The sequence below is a fragment of the Siniperca chuatsi genome, linkage group LG7, assembly GCF_020085105.1.
Source record: "Siniperca chuatsi isolate FFG_IHB_CAS linkage group LG7, ASM2008510v1, whole genome shotgun sequence".
Lineage (NCBI taxonomy): Eukaryota > Metazoa > Chordata > Actinopteri > Centrarchiformes > Sinipercidae > Siniperca > Siniperca chuatsi.
In genome coordinates this window covers 6,692,726-6,714,123 of record NC_058048.1, presented here as the reverse complement: position 1 = coordinate 6,714,123, position 21,398 = coordinate 6,692,726, and the positions used below count along the sequence as shown (strand labels likewise).

Here is a 21,398-nt window from a genome sequence, read left to right as displayed (position 1 = left end):
ATAAGAAAAGTTTTATTGCTCTGTTGACCTTCATCTTTTTCCTCCTTTCCTTTTCTCTGTTTACTTCTTCCCTTCCTCTCTCATATTTCGCCCTCCCTACTCACTCTTGTGTCATGTGGACCACAGCCTCTGGAGTGGTGTAACCGGCGGCGGTGAAGTTGTCATTGTATCTCTCCATGCCGATGGCCTGCAGCCAGTCCTCCACTGTGCCCACAGCCGAGGATGCCTCAGGGCTCCCTGGCTCCAGTAGGGTGGTGTTAGGCCTAGTGGGTGGAGGAGAGAAAAGTGGAGAATTAATTTCATAAGTTTTACAGACTGTATTTACAGTCAGTGTTTGATGCTCCTGTACTTTGGTCCAGCGCATCAGCTTTAGCCCACGACCATGACATGTGCAACTGTCTGTGCAAATAGACAATAAAAGTCACATTATGTTTAAGTGCTTTTGACTTGAAAGGTAATGATCCATGATCTGGAACACCACTGATTCATGACCGCTACAGCAATAACAGCATTATGGGAATTAAAGGTTCCCTGATTCCTGACTATGATGCTGTGCTGTAGTAGCAGAAGGGCATGACACATACACCTTGAGCGATGACGGAGAGCTACCCACAAGCTGTAAAATGCACCATGCTACATTCCTCTTGATGGACTCAGCAGGTTTTTCAGGTTCAGCTCTGTTTTGAGTCCCAGCTTTGTGGGTCCTACCAGAAACACAGCCAAGTTAAACACGGTTCCTCCTGGGTGTGACCGATCCGCTTAGTTAATCCTTATTTTACAGAAAACACACAACCTGGGCACACTTCGATGAATTTTACCGCACGGTGGAGTTCCTCCTCACATTTAGATATTCATCAGCAGAATCACCTCTCTTTTTTCACTTCTTACTTTCCCTTTTTTCCTATCCTTCCTTTCTGTTGAGCGCCGTGCCATTGGCCATGAAACATTTACATGGGGCCGGTGAGTCTGAGTCGGTGGCGGCCTCGTCCTGTGACTCTCTCACTCTCACACTCCCTCTGTCTCTCTTTATGGTTCTCTCTCTTTCAAAAAGGATGTTGTATTGAACTGTGAAAACAGGATGTCAGACTCTTTAATAAGTCATCTATACTCAGTAGGTGGAAAAGACTATGCACAGGGATCGCTTTTCACACACACACACACACACACACACACACACACACATTCTACTTTCCCCTTCCCTCTTGTAACTGTAAAAGCTGCATTTATAGGATTCAGTTCTGCTAATTACTCCACGAGGACTCTACTCTCGCTCTTACTGTGTCCCATTAGGTGTGTGTGTGTGTGTGTGTTTGTGTGTGCAACCTGCTTGCATGTGCTCACACACTCGTTAAACTCAAACAGACTCCCACTGGCCTGCGTTGAGTCTGTAAACACACGTAGGTCATTCTTAACACGTTTAGCCGCTCGAGAGTAATGGTGTCTGCACTGCAGGGTTATGTTTGTTTTTAACTCTGTGTTACATCGGAATACCCCCACGTTAGAGCGGCTACGTTCCTGGCCGTACAGCACCATTAAAGCTATTTTGCAGAGTAATCCATTATGGAGGGTGTTTGTGCTGAAACGAGCCACACGTTGCTGGTAGATAATGTTTAATGGTGAATGTAAACACCAGCGAGATGAATAGGAGAGTGTGTCTGTGTTGGTGTGAGAGGTAGGATATTGCACACGTAATGCTTTGTGCAGTAAATAGGCTGCATATGTGTGTTAATGCGCATTAGCTTTTTAACACAACATATTTGCGGGTGGACTGGACTTAATGTGAAATTCCACAACTTTTCTATGCAGTTGGAACATTTAGTGATGGAGCCATACAGTTAATTTCTGGTTTGAAAGTGTTATTTTTAGCTTAGTTTGCTGTAGTACAGTCAGGTTAAAATCATACTAATTCGTGTAAAGAATATGTTAATAAACTTGTATAATAGTCATATTCCTGAACAATGTGACCCCTCTGTAAACTGACATGATATTACCAGAATTCTCAGAGAATTCATTACAACATAACATATTTTCCAGACTCTAGTGGTATCTAGCCATGCTGTGAACAGTGAATAGGGACAATTTCGTCAGTAAAAAGTAGTTTAAATGAAAACTGTTAATAGTCTGTTCTGTCGATTACCCAGAGTAACTAGGGCATGGGCTGGGACTGGAACTTGGAACTGGGATGGTTGCAAATAGAAACCATAGAAGCCTATCTGCATGGCTAGATGGAAAGAGGTAAGTGACAAACAAAATATGTTTGTTTATTCCTGTGATTTGTGTGAACTAACCCGTTAACACCATATCTATTTTGCGTCTGTCTGTATCCTGCCCTCCTGCCCCACCTGACAGTGGTCTCTCCCCCAGTCCTCTTCAGAGTGTTGGGGTTGCGGATCAGCTTGTCCAGCATGTTGACGATCTGTCCAAACTTTGGCCGGTCGGCCCTCTCTCTCTGCCAGCAGTCCAGCATGAGCTGGTGGAGTGCCACAGGGCAGTCCATGGGCGGGGGCAGCCGATAGCCCTCATCAATGGCCTTGATCACCTAGACAGTAGATCAATGCTGCTGTAAGTCACTTTGTTTCTTTAGTTTGTTTGTCTGGAGAGAGTTGAACTGAAATAAAAACTGTAGGCAGTTTGATTACAGCTATGTCATTTTCCTCCTTTAATTTTATACACATAGCTTCATTTTTAATCACCTTACTTTAGGCACCTACGCAAGACATTTGGTTATGCATAAATTAAATTCTTTATCATCATTAGTGACACTGAAAATGTGAATTCAATGTGTAATGAGAAAATACTGCTGGTGTTTTATCACCCCTGCAGGTAATTTGATTATATAACCAAGTTAAAATGATTAAGTATCTTTTAAAAATGTTTGACAGTACACATGCAACTGGGAATTGAGCTCAAATATTCCACCCTAATTCAAGCTGTATATTATTTATGACTGTCTGCATATAATTACATTTTTCCAGACTTACATCTTGGTTACTCATGTCCCAGTATGGTCGCTCGCCGTATGACATCACCTCCCACATGACGATGCCGTAGCTCCACACGTCGCTGGCCGAGGTGAACTTCCTGTAAGCAATGGCCTCCGGGGCCGTCCAGCGGATGGGGATCTTCCCTCCCTGTAATTGAAAGATGGGCTGATTAATGAAAGCTGACAAAGCCGACAAGTAAGGTGACACGCAGACAGACCACTGACTCAGTCAGACACATGCTCGCCTACACACACACACACTCACCCTGGTGGTGTACGCAGCCTCGGGGTCGTCCTCCAGCACTCGGGACATGCCGAAGTCGGACACCTTGCACACCAGGTTGCTGTTGACCAGGATGTTGCGAGCCGCCAGGTCGCGGTGAACGTAGCTCATGTCTGACAGGTACTTCATGCCAGATGCAATTCCGCGCAGGATGCCGACCAGCTGAATCACTGTGAAGCGACCATCATTCTTCTGCAGAAAAAAAAGGAAAATGTTTAAAAACTGTTTATCAGGGCATTGTAAATGCTAAATTTTGGAATGTGTTTAACATTTAAGTGCAAATATTACGCCTTTGTCCCAGTGGCAATAATGAGTTTTCTGTTAAGTTGCCCAATACTGTTAAGTTCTGAGTAAACTCAGTTTTAATAAATGGTTTGTAATACACTATAACAAGCTATGATGTAGCTCTGAGAAAATATTGGGACATTTGTAAACTCGTAACTGTATATACTTACAGTGTAAGTATAAACAGTTAAGGAACACAGTATAAGATAGCTGTATGAATACACATAAACAAATCCTTATAGTGTGCTATAAAGCATTAATTAACTGTCTATACACCAGTTCTGGATGCATCATAAATGGACTTGTGTTTTTTGATAAAAACCTTAATATATAAACATCCTTATCAGCTTACAACTACCATTGTGCAACAAGTTGTTATTTAAGCAACATAATTTATGCCAAGACAACACAACTTTTAAAGTACTATGTGTTCCTTTTTAATTTTCTTGTTTGCTCTAACACTAACACTATGTATATTAACTGGATAAAGTAGCTAATCCCAAAGTGTAGGGAACGCTGGGAACACAGAGGTGAGACCTGTGGCAACCTCCTTGACGGAAAAACAGTAAGTCGATCAAGAAGAGGATAAAGATTAGGGCAACTGTTTGTGAACGAATGTTTGTAATTTCGGGGGGGATGACATTACAGAGATAAGATGGGATCAGCATGCTACAGTCGTATCGCACACTCCCACACATGCACACATGTGTGCAGGCAGAAACGCATGACTGACCCTCAGGAATGCATCCAGCGATCCGTTTTCCATGTACTCTGTGATAATCATCACTGGCTTACCTAGAGAGAGAGAGAGAGAGAGAGAGAGAGAGAGAGAGAGAGAGAGAGAGAGAGAATGAAAGGCAGATGATTATGGAGGTAAACGATGACACAGCGGGGGGATACTCGAGGGAATATGTGTGTGTCTTAGGCCATCCATCTCTGTCCCGTAGTGATTTAATTAGCTCAGTGTTACGGTTGCCCTGACATCCCCCTTGTTTCCCTGCACATGCAAGGCATCTCCACTGAAACAAAACACCACTTCACACACACACACACACACACGCCATCTTGTGTTTATGCAAATATGAACTGATGATGGACCCATTATCCAAAGTCTCATCACAGTCACCCACCCAGAATCCCTCTGACTCGCTATTTATGTCACTCAATGTCCCTTTGCCCTCTTTCTCCTCTGCCAACTTTCGGCGCATCTGTCACTCTCCTGCTAGCTCCTCTCTATTGCTTTCTTTTTTCGTCCCTCTCTCATACTCTCGCTCACTCTCATTCCCCCCTGCCACTCCTCTCTGGCCTTTTTCACCCCATCCCTCTGTCTTCCTCTCGCCATCTCTCTTGAGGGAGCGTCTGTGTCTTTATCTGAGCAGGGACAGGCGTTGGGGAGGGTGGACATTCCCTGGTGGGTCTCTGTCTGTCTTTGTCCCTTGGGATGAGGGGGGATAGTGGACATGAGGAGAGAAGGAGAATGAAAGAGAGGAAAAAAGGAAAGGAAGGGAGGGTGGCTTTTTTTGTCCCAAAATGGCAGCAAGTTGGTGCCTAACCAGCCATGGCAAATGTTGAAAAGTGCCACAAATTCCTCCTAGAACAGCGCCGTTCTTTGCGTTCCATTTCAAGTGGCACAGTTAAGGTGGACTTAAAAGCTTATTGCGTTGAAGAGAAGTGCTGACTTAAACCTAATGCCTTGAGGGGAGGTTGTATGAAATCTCTTGTGCACTCCAGCAGAATGCCTAAAGCATCAGCGAGCCAGCCGAGCAGTTGGCAGCTGAGGTCTCGAAGGTGAAGTTCTTCCACTCCACAGCAGGCCTCGCCATGCCAAGAGGCCGTCAGTCACCGCCTTACCCGCCGCGTGATTGGCACTCCATTAATTATGGGGTGCTCCTGCGATGCCCCAAAAATAGGAAGTTGAGTTAAAGTTGAGGGAGAGTGGGGGCCCTCTTTGTCAGCCATCTTTGTTCCCTTTGTTGTGCGCCTCTGCCCTGGGGCTACCGGTGATTGACAGCTCCCCAATCAAGTCTGAGGAGCGTCTGACCTGCGACCTTAAACTCTCGCCTTCCCAGCCCCACCCTTTTCCTCCCTTCCCATTTGCATGCTAATTCCTTGTTTACTGAATATGCCCTGCCGCCTTTGGCAATGAACTTCTGGCAAGGGCCCCGCCAGTGGGCCGATTATCACCTGCCAACTAAACAGGGGAAGGGGAAAACGCAACAGCGGTGCAATATTGGGGGAACGTTGGGCAAACGCTCTCCAGGGGCCTGTGTGTTTGCAGCGAATAAAGATCTGGATTTTACATGCATTTTTAAATTAGCACGCTTTTACTTTATGTAAATCAGCTGTTAAACATATCACATCTGATTTCGAGCTCTAATGGAGGCTAGATTTTAATTACACGCTAGCATGATAGAAACATTAGGTATATACAGGCTTCAAGATGGTGGACTACAGCCAGCAGTCCTCAGTGAGAGATTTTTGCACATTTATGTATTTTAGTGCCTATTTGGAGTTCCTCCATAATTAATAAGGCTTAATTGGCTCTGTTGGACATGCCAACAAACTGAGGCCAGATTGAGAATTCCTTTTAACTTGATTGTAATGAAGAGGGGAGTGCAATTCAAATAATGGATTTTTAATAGATTCCACTGACACACTCGAGTGTGAAGGACTAATTTGCCCAAACTTTGTGTCAAGCTCTCAAAAGTAAGAGTGGAAGGAGGTGGAGTGGGAGTTATTGGATGATCTTCTTGCTTTGGCTCACCATCCTTTCATGTCGGCTCCTGTCACTGCTGCGTAGCTCATCTGCTTCTCCTTTATCTCTCTCCCTCTTTCTTGCTCCATCTCCTTTTCAGCCTCCGGTTCAGTAGTTCCACCACCCTCTGCTTTCTCTCTGTCGTTACCACTGTTGTTCTCTGTCTTTCCTCTAATCCATCAGATCCTAACCGCCTTCCTGTCTCTTTCTCTCTGCGTCTCTATTTGCACCTTCTCTGTCTGTCTCCGATTTCTTTTCCTTCCTCCTGTCCATCTGTCCGCCTTTTCGCTGTCTTTCTCACTCCGACTCTGCAAAGCCTGCGAGGTCATTCCCCGCGGTGAGAGGTGTGATAGGTGATAAGCAATTCTGCTGGTGCTGCTGTTTACTTTCAGCTCCGGCTGGGCTAAGTGTGTATGTGTGCATCTATCTGTGTGTGTGTACAGTGTGTATAAGAGTGAGAGAGACGCTGTTATCTAGCACAGATAGGTCCAGGCTGTTGTGTCACGACACATTAAGGCACTTCATCCATCTAACCTGCGCCGAGGCTGGCCATCAGCTGTGGTAACACTCAGGCACACATGCATGCAATCGAAGGTGCACAGACGCCGACATGTGCTGACAAGACATTTGCACACGCACACACACACACACACCTCTAGCTTAACAAATAGCATCGGGGGAAGGTGTAAAAGGTAGAGAAAAATAGAGAGACGGAGAGGAGAGAGTGCGAAGGGCAGAAGGAGGGAGATTTGGCTGGTGTTTTGTGGCCATGCAGCAGCAGATAGAGGAGGGATAGGGTATCACTCCCTAACCCCAAACACATTTACAGCTGACACCATGATTAATGAGCCTGGTGCCACGCTACAGGGCCTGTTCCTGGACCCATTAGACCCCCTCCCAACTGCCCAGCTACCTCTAACTCCACCTCCCCCTCCCCACCAATGCTGGACCCCTTCCATCTGGACAAAGCCCACCTGGGGATAACCCGGATGGGACGTCCGGTCAACACACATGCACATATACAAACACGTATATGTGCGAATACAGGTATCCTAGAACACATGCAACATAAGTGGTCATAGATCTTTAGGTACTGTAGGTATGGAAACATTAAAACACGCACAAAACGCTGCACAAACACTACACCTTTGGCTAGTAAAGATTGGTTTGTCCCTACACTCACCCGTCTCCAAAGTCATCCAAAATCACAGACATAGTTTGTAATGATTTGTTGTTACGTATTTTTAGGGGAGAAAGGGGACAGCAGAAATGAATGTCCTTTTTGTGTTATTATAATATAACAGTCATTGTGTGTGTAAATGGGTTTGTGTGTGAGTGAGCTGAGTGTTATTGCAATTTCCAGTAGCAATTTCATACCTCCAAAGTAGTTTAAGGTTTCTCAAATAGCAAATGCACCAAATTATCTTCTTTCCGGAAAAATTCTCATTCTACAATGTCCTGTATGTAAAAAGTAAACAAAATCACATGCTTGACTTACATTTGGTGACCACGCCCTCTAGGTGAATAATGTTCGGGTGGTCGAACTGGCCCATGATGCTGGCCTCGGACAGAAAGTCCCTCCTCTGCTTGTCAGTGTAGCCGGCCTTCAGCGTCTTGATGGCCACGCAGATCTCTCTCTTGCCCGGCATCTTCAGGCGGCCGCTGCAGACCTCGCCGAACTCCCCTGAAAACACACGGTCGGGTTGAAAATGTGGAATGATGATATACAAGCACTACAGTGCTTGTGTGCCTATGTGTGTTTGTGTGTGTGCAGGTTAGAAGGGGTCCACTTTAAACATTGATCAGGGTCTCTAATCCCTCACTCCCCTCCTCCCCTCAGCCACTGGAGCAGAGAGAGAGAGGGGAAATGGATATTGATTCTCTCTCTTTATTATTTTGTCATTGGATGACTTTTCTCTGGCCACAGGAATAGCACGGACAACATATTTAGCCTCCCCTGATGTTATATTTTTTTTTACTCGTTGAGCTAAAGGCAGACCAAATGTTATTGTCCGAGAAAACAATGTTTTTCATTCTCAAGGAGTGCACATGAGAGCATACACAGCCACACACAAACATGAATCACTGAGAAAGATATGTTGGCAGCAGAATAACTGCATGAAAGTAATACCAAATATACTATTATCCCATTAGGTGGATGCTTTTATCCAGTGTATGTTACACTATGCCTTACTGCTAAGGCTCCTCATAACACTGCATTTATAATAATTGATTTGGAAAAATGGCTGAATAAACTGAAGTCACTGGATTAAAATCAAAACATAGGTCCTCACCAATGCCAATAACTTTCTCAATCTTGATACAGGAGGCGTCGATCTCTTTGGCAAACTCACGGACGGCTTGGTTTGGGTCCTCATAGGTAAAGGGGTCAACGTATATCCTCACTCCTGAGGAAAAAAAGTTTGGGAAGGAGGGAAGCAAAAAAGAAAGAAGGGAGTAAAAAGTGAAAAGTGAAGGTTAATTCATTCCGGCATCTACACTCCATCTGTTCTTTATTTCCATCATGCTGCAGGCTACACCACCTTCCTCTGTGGACGGTCTCCTCCTCCTCATCCTTTCTTCGCTCCATACCTCGCTTCACACTCTTAACTCCTTTGCTTTTCATGTCACTATGGCTGACTCCAATGACGATGGAGCTCATTAACTCAAAATGTTTGTGGGATGCAAATAACAATGCTGATGACTTGATAATGAGGTGTTTGGAGCATGTTAGGATGGAAGTACATTAACTTCAAAATAGTTTGTTTTTTCCCCACAATTTTATGGGCTTCATTTGCGGTGTAGAGTGCATGCACATGAACACACCTGACATCGCTAATGTTTTTCAATTATAGAGTGTGTAGGTGGAGTGTTAATTATGAGTTACCTTGATGTAAGTGCTTCTCTTCGTCAGAGTCCTGCTTGGCCTTGCTGTACTTACTCCTTCTGGGGGCAAAACCAGCAGGACGGTCAGTCACAGTGACAACAGCACATGTAGAATTTCAAGATTCAAATGTCAGGGAGAATGTGTCGGGAAAAAAAGGGGAAGCATCTGCATTTCATGTAAAAACAAAAAATGATGATAATAATAATAATAATAATAATAATAATGGAAGTGTCAATTCAGTAAATCCTAATTAAAACTTAAACCAAGACTCAAAACCCACTTATACATCAATTTAATTATGTGAAGTGGCGACACAATCACTAATTATTGATGAGCCACTGATATTCTTGTTTGATATTAATTATTTTTTAAAGGGAGCTCATTACAAACAAAGAAACTGCTTTTGAATGCTAGCATGAGTACTTTTATATTTTGCTGATCATAATTCTGTACTTTCATTTAAGTAAACTGAATGACTTTTACTTACATTGCGGTATTTTTAAATTGTGGTATTACTACTTTAAGTCAAACGTATCCTTCAGCACTGAAGGTTTCTGAAGGGCACTGAGCGTATAGCAGCAAATCAATCCTAGAGAAGATGCACTTAAATCCCTCTGAATCCCTCAGGCAGCCTGACACCTGTGCTTATATTGATGTATTGGGTCAGTGGTGGAAATGACCAGATGTGTGAGACATTGTCCTCCTCTATGGTTGTGTAATGATGGTAAACGGCTACATGATTACAGTCCCTCCCCACAATTACAGGATGGCCACAGCAGCACAATGACAGTGGCCGTCACATGCATATAAAAAAGGCAGAGACAACCACCTGCTTGGCTGGGGAGAGAGGCAATCACATGGAAAAGAGAGGACACACACACACACACACACACACACACACAATCAACAGCCCCCTTCACTCCCCATCATTCTCAACCCCAATACACACATGCAAACAATTATTTGGTTTCAATATAAAGAGGCACACTCACACATAGAGAGATCAACGAATGCCCATAAAAGGTACACACACACACACACGCAGGAATGAACACACAAACCATTAATACGCCCCTTCCCCCAGTGTCACCACACACATGAAAACAATACTTTTTTTTTCACATAAGGATGTGCACACACATAAATACCCCCAAAACACACACACACACACACACACACACACACACACACACACACACGGGGGGGGAGTGTGGTTAACACCCTGAGGTGAGGCAGCCCCATCTGCATGTAATCCCATCTGTGTGACGGTGCTTTGTCCTGCTCGCTGGTTAACACCCTGAGATTGGGTCACTGCAAATCCACCTGATGCCTCTCTGTCTCACTCTCTCTCTGTATTTTATCTCCTACTTTTCATTGCCCGCTTATCTCATTGTCCACCCTCCTATCCCTCTCCCTCTTTCTCTTTTTTCTCCTCTCTCGCTCTCATTCTCTTCACGGCGGTCAGCAAGGCGCAGCGAGAGAAAATAACTAGCGGCTGGGATTACAGTCACTAGCTGAGAGATAGAGGGATGGGAAGAGCGGGGATGGATGCAGAGGACAGGGAGCGAGGGGTCGCTGATTGCATCTCTTCAGCTGTCAGAGCTGTCAGTCACATCTCCGGTGTGGCGAGTCATCACTCATCGGATGTGAGCGAGTTGCACTAGCTGTCTGGCTCACTGTGTGTGTTTGTGTGTGTGTGTTTTTCGAATGACGTCCATCTCCTGACTGCCACTTTTCCCGGCACTAAGCAAGACATCCCTCATCTGGGAGGAAAGAGGGTGAGACAGAAAGCAGAAGGGATGAAGAGGGGTGAAGCTCACCTTCGGCTGATGACGAAAGCACTGATGAGGATGATGAGGAGGACCACGCTGCCCACCACTGACACCAGTAACACTGTGGAGTTGGCCCCGTCACCTATAATGGGAGCTGGGACTGAGGAAAAAGGAAGGACAGATGGGGGAAAGAAAAGGAGAGGGAGGAAGGATGGACAGAGACAAAGAGCAAAGTCAATATCATTGAGCTTGATCGAGTCGCCGCACATGAAAGAGCCAGTGTACATTCTGTGTTTGTCAAAGTCATTGACCCCCACACACACACACACACGCACACACACACGCACACACTTCCTCCCCATGTCTCTCTTCCTATAACATTGAGACAATGACGGCTCATTAGAATGTGTGCTTGACCATGTCATTATCATACGCTGCTGTCTCTATCTGCATTACAAAGGGGACACCTGGGTTTACAGTGCATCTCTGTAACCCTCTCATAATCTCCCATAAACAGTTGATATCGTACAGCATAAGTATAGGATATTTACTGGAAGAAATCAGATATGTTAGGAAAAGGTTCAGAGTTAAGCTTAGGTTTGTTTGATTACATACTATCATTAAATTGCTGACTTCCACAGTGTTTGTCTAGGCTCTTCACCTGAATTCATTCCAACTCCTCAACATTCAGTTTTTCTCCTTTTATTTCCCGTTAGCTTTAAGGTTGTTAACATCATGTTATTCCATGCTGTCTGACAGTATTATATATATTTTGTATCAGCTTGTCCCAAGATTCAATGTTTTTTGTGGCTGCTCCACTGCATCAAATTTAAATATCTGGAAACTTTGTGATCGCCACTAGAATTTAAAATAAAGTTCTGTGGGTCTTTGGCTGCAGTGCACGAGTCTGTAATGACTGACCCACTGGTGGGTCAGTGGCGTTTCAGAGACTAATTTGAAATTTTGTCCACCCACATAGGGGGGCTGTTACTGTTATAATCTTAGACTTTTAGAGTTTTACAGTCTGGTGGAAGCACTGAATACTTAATTTTTGGCTTTAAAATGATAACATTTAAGGCGAGAAGCAAAAAGTAGCTTCCAGTAGCAGCAGCTTCCAACACAAAATATCAGAAATTGTATCATTCTTCAAAAACCCATTAAGGTTGAACCCTAGCTGGCACATCCACTGAGACTCATTGCAACTTGAATAATGGAAACTACTCAAGTTGCCAGTCAGGTGCTGGAGCACAATATCATTTATCTTTTATAGGCGACAGCTATTTTGATTAATGACTCTACAATGAAAAAGGCAAACTTGTAAAAGATGCTATCATTGCAGGATTCTGCCGAAACAGGCGTGATAGAGCTGGCATCGAACTTCTCTAGCTCTGCAGTGCGCTGATGTCATTAAGGCAAGCTGAGCAGAAGTGCCGTGGTTGAACTCACCGGAGTTGGTCATGAACTCAAACGGTCCACTGAATTCCCCGTAGCCGGCCGCCGTGCGAGCACGCACGTGGAACACATAGGAAGTGAGGGGGGTGAGACCCTTGATGTCAGTGTTCCTTGAAGAGGTTTTTATGATTCTGTAGCTTCTTTCATTTTGGTCCTGAAGATGACAGATAATGGTGAGGAAGAAAAAGAAACAAAGAGGAAACAATCAGATGTGGTTTTCTTGCAGTCTGTTGAAACATATTTCTTCAGCAGAAACTACATCTCCCATGGGACCCCTCACCTTCTCGTAGTACTTGACCTCATATTCCAGGATGACCCCGTTTGCTCTATCCGGTGGCTGCCAGGCCAGTGAGATGGTGTGTCTTGTGATATCCTTCGCCTGGATGGAAGTCACAGGCGAGGGAGCTAGTGAGATGATCAAAGAAAGACAAAAAAGAAGAAAAAACAATTTTAGCCCACTTTCTCCCCCAGTCCTCCATGTTGTTTTCAGCCTTGGAAACACCAAGTCTCTTTTATGTTGCTCTCCTTAATCCCCCACTATTTGCTCCTGCTGAGAAAGTCAAACATTAGGCCAAGCCACAAGGCAATCACTTCCATTTGTCTTTAAACTTGGCTTCCATTCAAAATCTGAGGCGTTACAGAGCTGTATGGCCACACAGCTGAATTGCCAAAGCTAGAGTGTATGGCAATACTCTATTTCTCAACTAATGGTTGGCATCAATAAAACTGATCCAATTTCCCCTAGGCTGACGCTAGCGTCTCAGCCACTATTCGTACAAGCTGGCAAATTAATGTCTAACTTCATTTTCTGCAGATACCCAGGTCACCCTGGGAAACCTTACGCTGCTACAAAGTCCACCTCGGAAAGCCCAAAATGAGCTCAGTGCTTTTGCTTTTTTTCCCTTTGTCTTCAAGAGAGCAAATCAATTGGTTTTCATTAAAGCTCCAGTGAGTGATCTTATCTCAAGCCCTTTCTGTTGCAGCTGATAATGAGGCCATATTTCAAGCAGCCATGCTATCTGCGTTCAGACGCCTTTAACATGTGAAGGTTAAAGCACAGATAATGGCTTACACTCGTCCCCTCCCTCCAGTGTGTCGCCGCTGCACAAATCAAACTTCTATCTTCAGGGAGTGTGACAACATTAAAATTGGGTCATACACACTCTTGACACTACAAAGAGAAATCCTTAGGCGTAGGAGAGATAGAGTTGTAAACAGAGAAACACTCTTGTACAGATTGAGTTTTGAGCAGACAAGAAGATATATGGTGGGACAGGTGGAGTTATAGACCAAGAAATAAAAGGTTACACCGACGAACACACAACTCAAGTACAAAAAGACCTAGGACACAAACACGCACACACACGCATCTCCAGCGCTTTGGGGGTTCTAAGCTCCTACGGGTAAAGTTCCGTAGGAACTTAAACCCCCTCAAACATTTGCACCAGAACAAAGCAACACACAAAAAAACATTTCCACTGATGCCCAGGTAGCGTTTCATTGTGGCGTCTGCTCTTACAAGGAGTGAATCTTTGACCTCTGGTCCTCAGTGATACTGTAACCTTACTTGTTCCAGACCATCTGCCTTTTAAAAAATTACAGTGGGATGATTAATGAGGGGTTCGCGGTCTACCGATTATGATTGGATTATCTATGACATTATATACATTCTCATCACTTTGACCATGGGCTCCAGGGAGCCTAGCCTTTGAGCAAATGCTAACAAAACCCTGCTTTTAGCTGGGGATTGACTTCAAACAGGCCTGGAATTCAAGCACCAGCCACGGATTGAGTTTCAGCAGGGTGAAGAAGCGGCAGGAGGGGGGTGGAGGGTTTGTGACTGGTGGGGGTTGAGATGGAGATGGAGAGGGATGGGATTGCAGACATCTCTCGGTAAATAGATTAACCCAAGGTTGTGTAATCCTGTTGGCCTAATGTGTTGCGTCTCCGTTAAACAATTAGATGGCGGCCATTTGTATCCCTCCGATCAATCTTACCCGGCAGCAAGAGCCAATTTGAAGGCCCTCCTGGGGCTGACCGAGGACGCTCTGGCTCAGAAAGAAAACCCCTGAGGGGTCACAGGCCTTCGTTCCCCCAAGGTAACCCACACATCCATCTTTCCTCCAAAGATGACAGATATGGCAATTTAATCGCGTTCACCTCCTCTTGTTGCATTTTTATTTTTCCCTCGACTAATGTGAGGATAAAGATGAGTGATTTTCTGAGTGGTCCCTTCTGTGGTTTCCTACGTAGGACGGCAAGGTTAAAAACAGCCCAGACACGAAATAAGTGATCCATCAAGGCCAAGTTTTATGAATAAAATAAAAGATAAATCAGTCAGAGGAATACCTAAAAAGCAAACAGATAAATGTAAAATATTATCAAACCATGTATGCTCAAAGTCTACAGAGCTGATGCAAGACTAAACCTGACATGTCTATCCTGAAAAGAGAAAAGTCTAACCTGAGGCTGCAACTTGGGCAGACCACCCTAGACAAGCTGGCACCTCTGTAGATGAATTTAAATATGTGGGGCATATCTGTAATTTCTTACTGCCTCCTAAACGCGTGGGCTAAAAATGCTGGTGGAATAATAAGTGTTAGAAGCAATGAATATTCAGATCTCATTTTAGAATTGCTCGCTCCAAAAAAAACTCTTTCACAGCCTGCAACACTTGTACACACACACATACACACATACAAATACAGTACACACACACATACCCAGCAACAAAAAAGGACCTCATTACACAAATATAAAGATAGAAATTCACATAGAAAAACATACACCTACTCCCATTATCTCACGCAGACAGCAAAAAACTCAATCATACCACCTTTGCATACATTATAATAAGTAAAAACCTGGCAGAGGCAAATAGAGTTCTGGATTTGATTTGGTTTGAAAAATCACCCTCCCAGGACATTAGTGGAGGCTCAGCTTTTTGCAGGCGTTTGTGAGGTTTTGTCTCTGCATGGAACAGTTTGTGAGGTGAGCAAGTCTGTCTTTGCGAGTATGTTCATCGCAAAGTATTTGTGTTGTGAGGAGCAGATGTGGTTGGTGCGAGCAGTTGCGCGAATATGCGGTCGATTACAGTTTTACATTAAATGAGACAGGGGCCGGGGTGCACATGTGGTTGCCAGATTGGAGCCTGGTTGCCAGATTGGAGTCACTCGATTTTGCTGCCGCCAAGGAAAAATAGTCGTGGGGAGGAGGGATCCGTTTTTTAGGGTGTTGAGAAAATGGCTCCTGCGTACTAGATCCTTCCTCCTGCCTGCAAAGCCTGCTTCCAGCTCCCCGAACACATTTCCACATGTACGTCGGTCCGATTTGCCAGAGAGATGGAAACTCACACACATGTGTGCTGACAGACGTGCCCACACACACACTCTCTCATGCACTAATTCACTTTTAGTCACCTAAGCCTGCCAAGTATTTTGTATCGAGACATAAACACCTTTCTCTCTGACTCTCTCTTTCCCTCTTTCTCACACATACACACACACACACACACACACAAAGTGCTTGATCCCATAAAGGGGGAAAAAACATCCATTTACAGCCAGGGGTCAGTTCAAAGCTTGGACATCCCCCCTCTCTCCCCTCCCTTTCCTCATGCAGTCCGGGTGAAAGGGTTACACACCGGCTGATTTACGACAATGGAATTGTTCATGGCGAGACGCGGAATCTGACCTCTTCGTACACACACATACACAAACACACACCTGGTCACAGATGCATGCACATGCAATCAACAATACTCATGTCCTAATTTTTGTCTCACGGCATATTTCTCCACTGCACCTTCATCAATTTTCCTCTCACGCAAAAATACATAAGCGCTCCTCCCTTCCAGCCTGCCTACCTCACTTCTTCCTCTCTAGCCGAAATTTGAACTTTTATGGAAAGGCAGTGGTGGGGGTGTCTTTTCCACAGCACTTATAAATCCTAATAAATCTATCATAATAAATGTGTAATCCACGGTGTCTGGATGAGGGGAGGTGATACAGAGAGAGGGACAGCCACAGATGACTGGCTGGATTACCAGCGGCTGAAACCAGAGCTTCCAAAGCCCCTACCGAGCATTAGCAGGAAGAAATCCAATCAGTCTGGAGCTATTCTCTTTAACACATACACACACACATGCACACAAATTAGAAGAGACACGCATGCCCGGAGACACATAGAGAACATTGTTTGAGAGGCAAATGTAGATCATCTCCATCCATGAGCATACAAACATTCTACGTAACACATTTTCTCAGTTTTAGCCAAGCATGCAGTCAGTTCTGCACATGTGCAAACACACACACACACACACGCACCATAATAGAGCTTCCAGCTGCAGGCTTCATATAACTAATCCTGGGGAACAGTTGTGAAACATGCACCAGTGACGAGCCAAAGGCAACATCATCTATATCTTACAACTTGAAGTCAGCAGATTAGCCTCAAGCAACCTCAGGGGGACATCACTGAGTGTGTGCGTGTGTGTGTTACTACATCTTTGTATGAATCCATGTGTGAGAGTGTGCACTTTGGAGTTTTTGGACAACTGTGCGTCAGTGTGACCATACTGACATGCTATTACGAGCCCTCGGCCTGGACTCCAGGGTGTGCTCCATTACTGCTCCCACACATGCCTGTCTGGCAGGCCTCGCAGCTCTCCCACAGGCAGCACATCCATTCATCTCTATCTTCCTGACCCCAGCTGATAAATCAAGCCACCGTGACCTTAAATTGCCAGTCCGCGCCCTATTCAAGATATTCGCTTTTCCCAGGGATGGAAATTAGTGACAGAAAAAGGCACTTAGCTTGCCACCCAAGAGCAGAGCAGTAAAGACGACCAGGGTAATGATCGGCTATAAGTGGAGGAGAGCAGGGAGGGATGAAGAGAAAAGGCCAGGGTCGTAAAATCCATTTGCACAACAACCGGTTACAAAATGGCTAAATGACAAAACAACAGGAGGCTTTGAACATAGCCACGGGCAAGAGGGCTCTTCTCTAGCTCTGGAGGAGAGGCTGTATTTATTGGTGTATTCTACTAGAATAATCACACACACAATCCAGCAGCATTTGTAATGAAGCCTCCACAGATCAATACAACTCATCTAATTCATTAGCTTGAGAGCTAAATTTAGCACGTCGCCCCTATCTTCAGCCTAGGCTGCTCATGCCTAATTATGTAAAACTCAAGTGAAATATTGCAGAAAATCACTTCCCACAGCAAAGAATCCATCATCCTCCTCAGTAATCATCCAGCCTTCACCCAAATTATTTGCAGCTTTAATAAACATGTTTTGACACGCAGATTGCCCCCCAAAAAAGTACTTCAAGCGCTCAGTGTAACAAACCTGTGCTCTGTATCAAATATAAGCCCCCACACACAACTGCAAAGCTTCTGTACCAACATACACTCGTTCTTTTACATGCTCACACAGTCTAGAATCTAACTTGGATTATCAGGCAAACCACTGGAGATGTCCTAAATGTAGTAGACTAAGCACTGAGACTAAAATCATTTGAGATGATATTTTTCAACTGTTATTTCAATCCCAAATTGAATCCAAGGTTAGAGTTTTGTTTCACTTACAAGAGTTGACTAGTAACTATAGCTAAAGGTAACCATAGCTACCATGGTTACATATAGTTTAATATACCTTATACACTAATGTAGAACTTTTAACTAAAAATATGTTCATGTGTCCTAATGAACAATTTTTAGAGACACCCGCTAGCCAATCACAAACGGCTATTTTCTGTGACCATTTCATAATAAATAAATAATAAATAAAGAGGGTTATGTATAGTTACTCCCATTTCCTTATAGTTTTCTCTATAACTGTTATTGTACAGTAGTTATTGGCCTCGTATGAAGGTCATTTGTAGTGTCTCATTGGGGTCCACCATGACATGATTATTAGGGTGAAAAAATATATTGGTAAGTCAATATACGCTGATTGGCGTATATATATATATATATATATATATATATATATATATATATATATATATATATATATATATATATATATATATATATATATATATATATACAGTCAGATCGACATAACACTTATTTATTCTTGAATTAATCAATGTTACACTGGTCACTTATAGGAAGCATTAACCTTCTTTGATGTAGCACTTTCAGTATCTATTTGATTCTCCCAAAACACTAGCTAACTAAAGCTGCACTTCACGGAAAAGATGTCCAAATCAATATCGGTGCTGATGGCTACTGGGAGGTTGTCACAAAATCTGTCTTGGCGATGACTTCCTTTAACTGTTGGAACTAAACACATCTCGCTTTCCCTGTCGACAACCATTTCCTTTCCACTAACCCAACCTGAATCACCGACTCACTCAAACCATCATTGGTTGTCTTACCGGCCTGGTTGGTGGTGAGGGTCACGGACACGGCCTGCTCTGGCCCAGGGCTCTGAGGCGAGACTCCGTTCACCGCCCACACTTCGAAGGTGTAGTTGGTGTGGGCCTGCAGCTCGTTGATGGACACCCTGTTTCCCTTCAGGCTCAGCTGCTGGGGGCTGAAGTGGATGCCGTTACCGCAGGGCTGACAGCGCCGGCCATCGGGCCCGCAGCGCTTACACACCACATTGTATGTCAAATCCTGCCGTCCTCCCGAGCTCCGGGGCGGGCTCCACTCCAGGTTTACCGAGGTCTCGTTCACATTGGAGATGAGTTGGACAGGTGCTGACGGAGGGCCTATGGAGGAGGGAGAAAGAGGAAAGAGTTGATGTTATTACCAGTAGTGGTTAGAAGCCACATGCTAAGCAGGTACACAGTTACACTAATATTTATTGTGGTTACTGTTGAAAATGGAGTAGCAAGAGAGACATTATTTCTGCGATGACATGAAAAAAACATCTTTTTTGTTTTAAAAAACAGGATACAACAAATTGATGATCATAATATTAACAATAATATTTTTGGTGAATACTGGAAAGAAAGTCTCCAATGTGTCAGGTAATTGATTCTTTCCATACATACATATAACAAAGATGTAAATGTGTAATTGACTGGGTTATCCCTTTATTGAGAGCGGCGGCGTCTTGAATTCCCTTTTAATGTCCTGTCCATTACAGCGAGGGAGGATCCAATTTCACCTCAGTTAATTCAGCACGTTAACTGAAATCCAATATGCCAGCAGATTTCTTTCCCATTCATATGTCGAATCAGCTGGAGGTGGCAGAGTGCCCGAGCCCGCTGCTAACAGCGGGGCTTTATGGCACCCACTCAATAACTTTAGACAAAGTTTGCTTTAGACCCTGCTATTAAGTTCCTGCTTTGATGTAAGGCCTACCCGCTGTAGTTTTATATGAGGACCAGCTCCACAGATATGTGACACAAACTCCCCTGCTCATCATTCCCAATTTACATGTCAGCTCTATTGTAATTAATGTGTTTTTTTGCGTAGCTTTCAAACATAAGCGACGGTAATTGACTTAACTCTCCCTCTCTCTCTCTCCCTGTCTCTGTTTTCCCTGTCTCACTCGCGCTCTCTCTGACTAATGAAGCGCACACGAGTGGGCTGGGGGGGATCAATGCAGGGTGAAATATGAAAGCTAGTCCATCCACAGACGAATCATTTCACAACGGAAATTAATTATCAGTGTTATTTTTGGAGGAGCAGAGTGGCATTGAGTGATTTCACAGCGACACAGAGAGCAGCAGAGGGGACAGTGTGTAGGAGTGTGTGCACATAGTCGCCTGAGGAGGAATAAGTGCGTGTTTGTGCGCAGAGTGTTGCCGTATTAATGGAGACGTGGAAGTACAATTTTACCCATGTGCATGCGTCTTCACAAGACGCTCATACTGTATGTGTAGGCTATGGACTGGACTCACATATGCCAGCATTAATCTGGAAGATACTAGTGAATGAGCAAATACGGAGGGGAAGCTAAGGCTGTGAGGAAGTAGATGGCAAAGGACAAGAGGAGAAGACAAACACCGTCTGTTCATCCAGGAAGCAGAAAGGCAGTGATTAGTATGGAAAGAGCAGGTCTGGATGGATGGATGGATGGATGGAAGGAGGGAGGGGACAGAAATGAACGGTGGCGGGTGAGGAGGGGTGTCTGTTTGACTGAAAATGACGTAAAGGGTCAACAGCACAAGGCATGAGTAGTGAGATGAAAGGACGCAGAGTTGACTGTGTTAATATTAGCATCCCTTAACTTCCCCTTACAAACTGCAGCCTTCGATGAAAATCTATTAATAAATTCTCATTAAAAATGATGATAAAGCACTGTCTCTCCTCCTTTTCCTCGCAATTTTTTCCTCTTCACCCACTTTTCATCCCTCTCTCTTACCCCACATTCTCTCCGTTTGCTTCTCAGACAATTGGAACAAGTTACAGATGGGGTTTCTAAATTAAGGTGCCTACACCCACTCATTATAATAGTGCCTTTGTCAGTGTGCTAGGTTCAACTAACCTCTACTCCCTTTCAGTTCTCAATAATGCGCTGTCCGACATACACTATAAAGCTATTACTCGGCTGTTATCTGGACTTATGGTGTCATAAACTTAACAACAGGACAAAGGTAATATTAATGTTTCCAGTCAATGTCTGAGAATGTGTGTGCTCTTGTTCTTCTGTTTTTGTCCTCTCAAGGGTAAAAAGATGAAAATGTCCTTCGAACAGAAGAGATGTGTTATTTCTCACTTACAAGCATGAATAAAGGAGTCCTGTGGACAGAGCCAGGCTAAATGTTTTTATGCTATTTAATACTATTATTCCTTTAATATAAAAATATTAAAAATAAATAAGATATTTGATTCTGTGCCGGCAAGTGTGTGTGTATAATCACCCTCGGAAGATAATTTTGTTTGTTTGTTGCTATGGCAAGAGTTGCAACAGCGCTATATAACTTTATGACTGTAAAGTCTTAAATACATTCCACCATATGTCAGTGTTCCCTCCTGCATTCCACACATACAAACTACCTTTGGCTGTACCTGT

The 21,398-nt window shown here is 44.1% G+C and overlaps 1 protein-coding gene across 3 annotated transcripts in view; it reads right to left on the bottom strand.

Annotated features, from left to right (window-relative positions):
• The window catches only part of epha4l (eph receptor A4, like), a 55,283-nt gene that overhangs the window by 5,553 nt on the left and 28,332 nt on the right, over positions 1-21,398 (bottom strand). The window contains exons 5-16 of one of the 3 annotated variants that reach the window (XM_044202430.1): positions 18,808-19,143; positions 12,698-12,822; positions 12,412-12,571; positions 11,014-11,125; positions 9,194-9,252; positions 8,601-8,714; positions 7,805-7,990; positions 4,285-4,346; positions 3,249-3,458; positions 2,982-3,131; positions 2,343-2,539; positions 105-263 (exon numbers count right to left, since the gene is read on the bottom strand). In XM_044202430.1, coding sequence (XP_044058365.1) covers positions 105-263; positions 2,343-2,539; positions 2,982-3,131; positions 3,249-3,458; positions 4,285-4,346; positions 7,805-7,990; positions 8,601-8,714; positions 9,194-9,252; positions 11,014-11,125; positions 12,412-12,571; positions 12,698-12,822; positions 18,808-19,143 — 1,870 coding nt within the window. The remainder of the gene's footprint in view (positions 1-104; positions 264-2,342; positions 2,540-2,981; positions 3,132-3,248; positions 3,459-4,284; positions 4,347-7,804; positions 7,991-8,600; positions 8,715-9,193; positions 9,253-11,013; positions 11,126-12,411; positions 12,572-12,697; positions 12,823-18,807; positions 19,144-21,398) is intronic. The other 2 variants (XM_044202431.1, XM_044202432.1) reach the window with 2 other exon arrangements.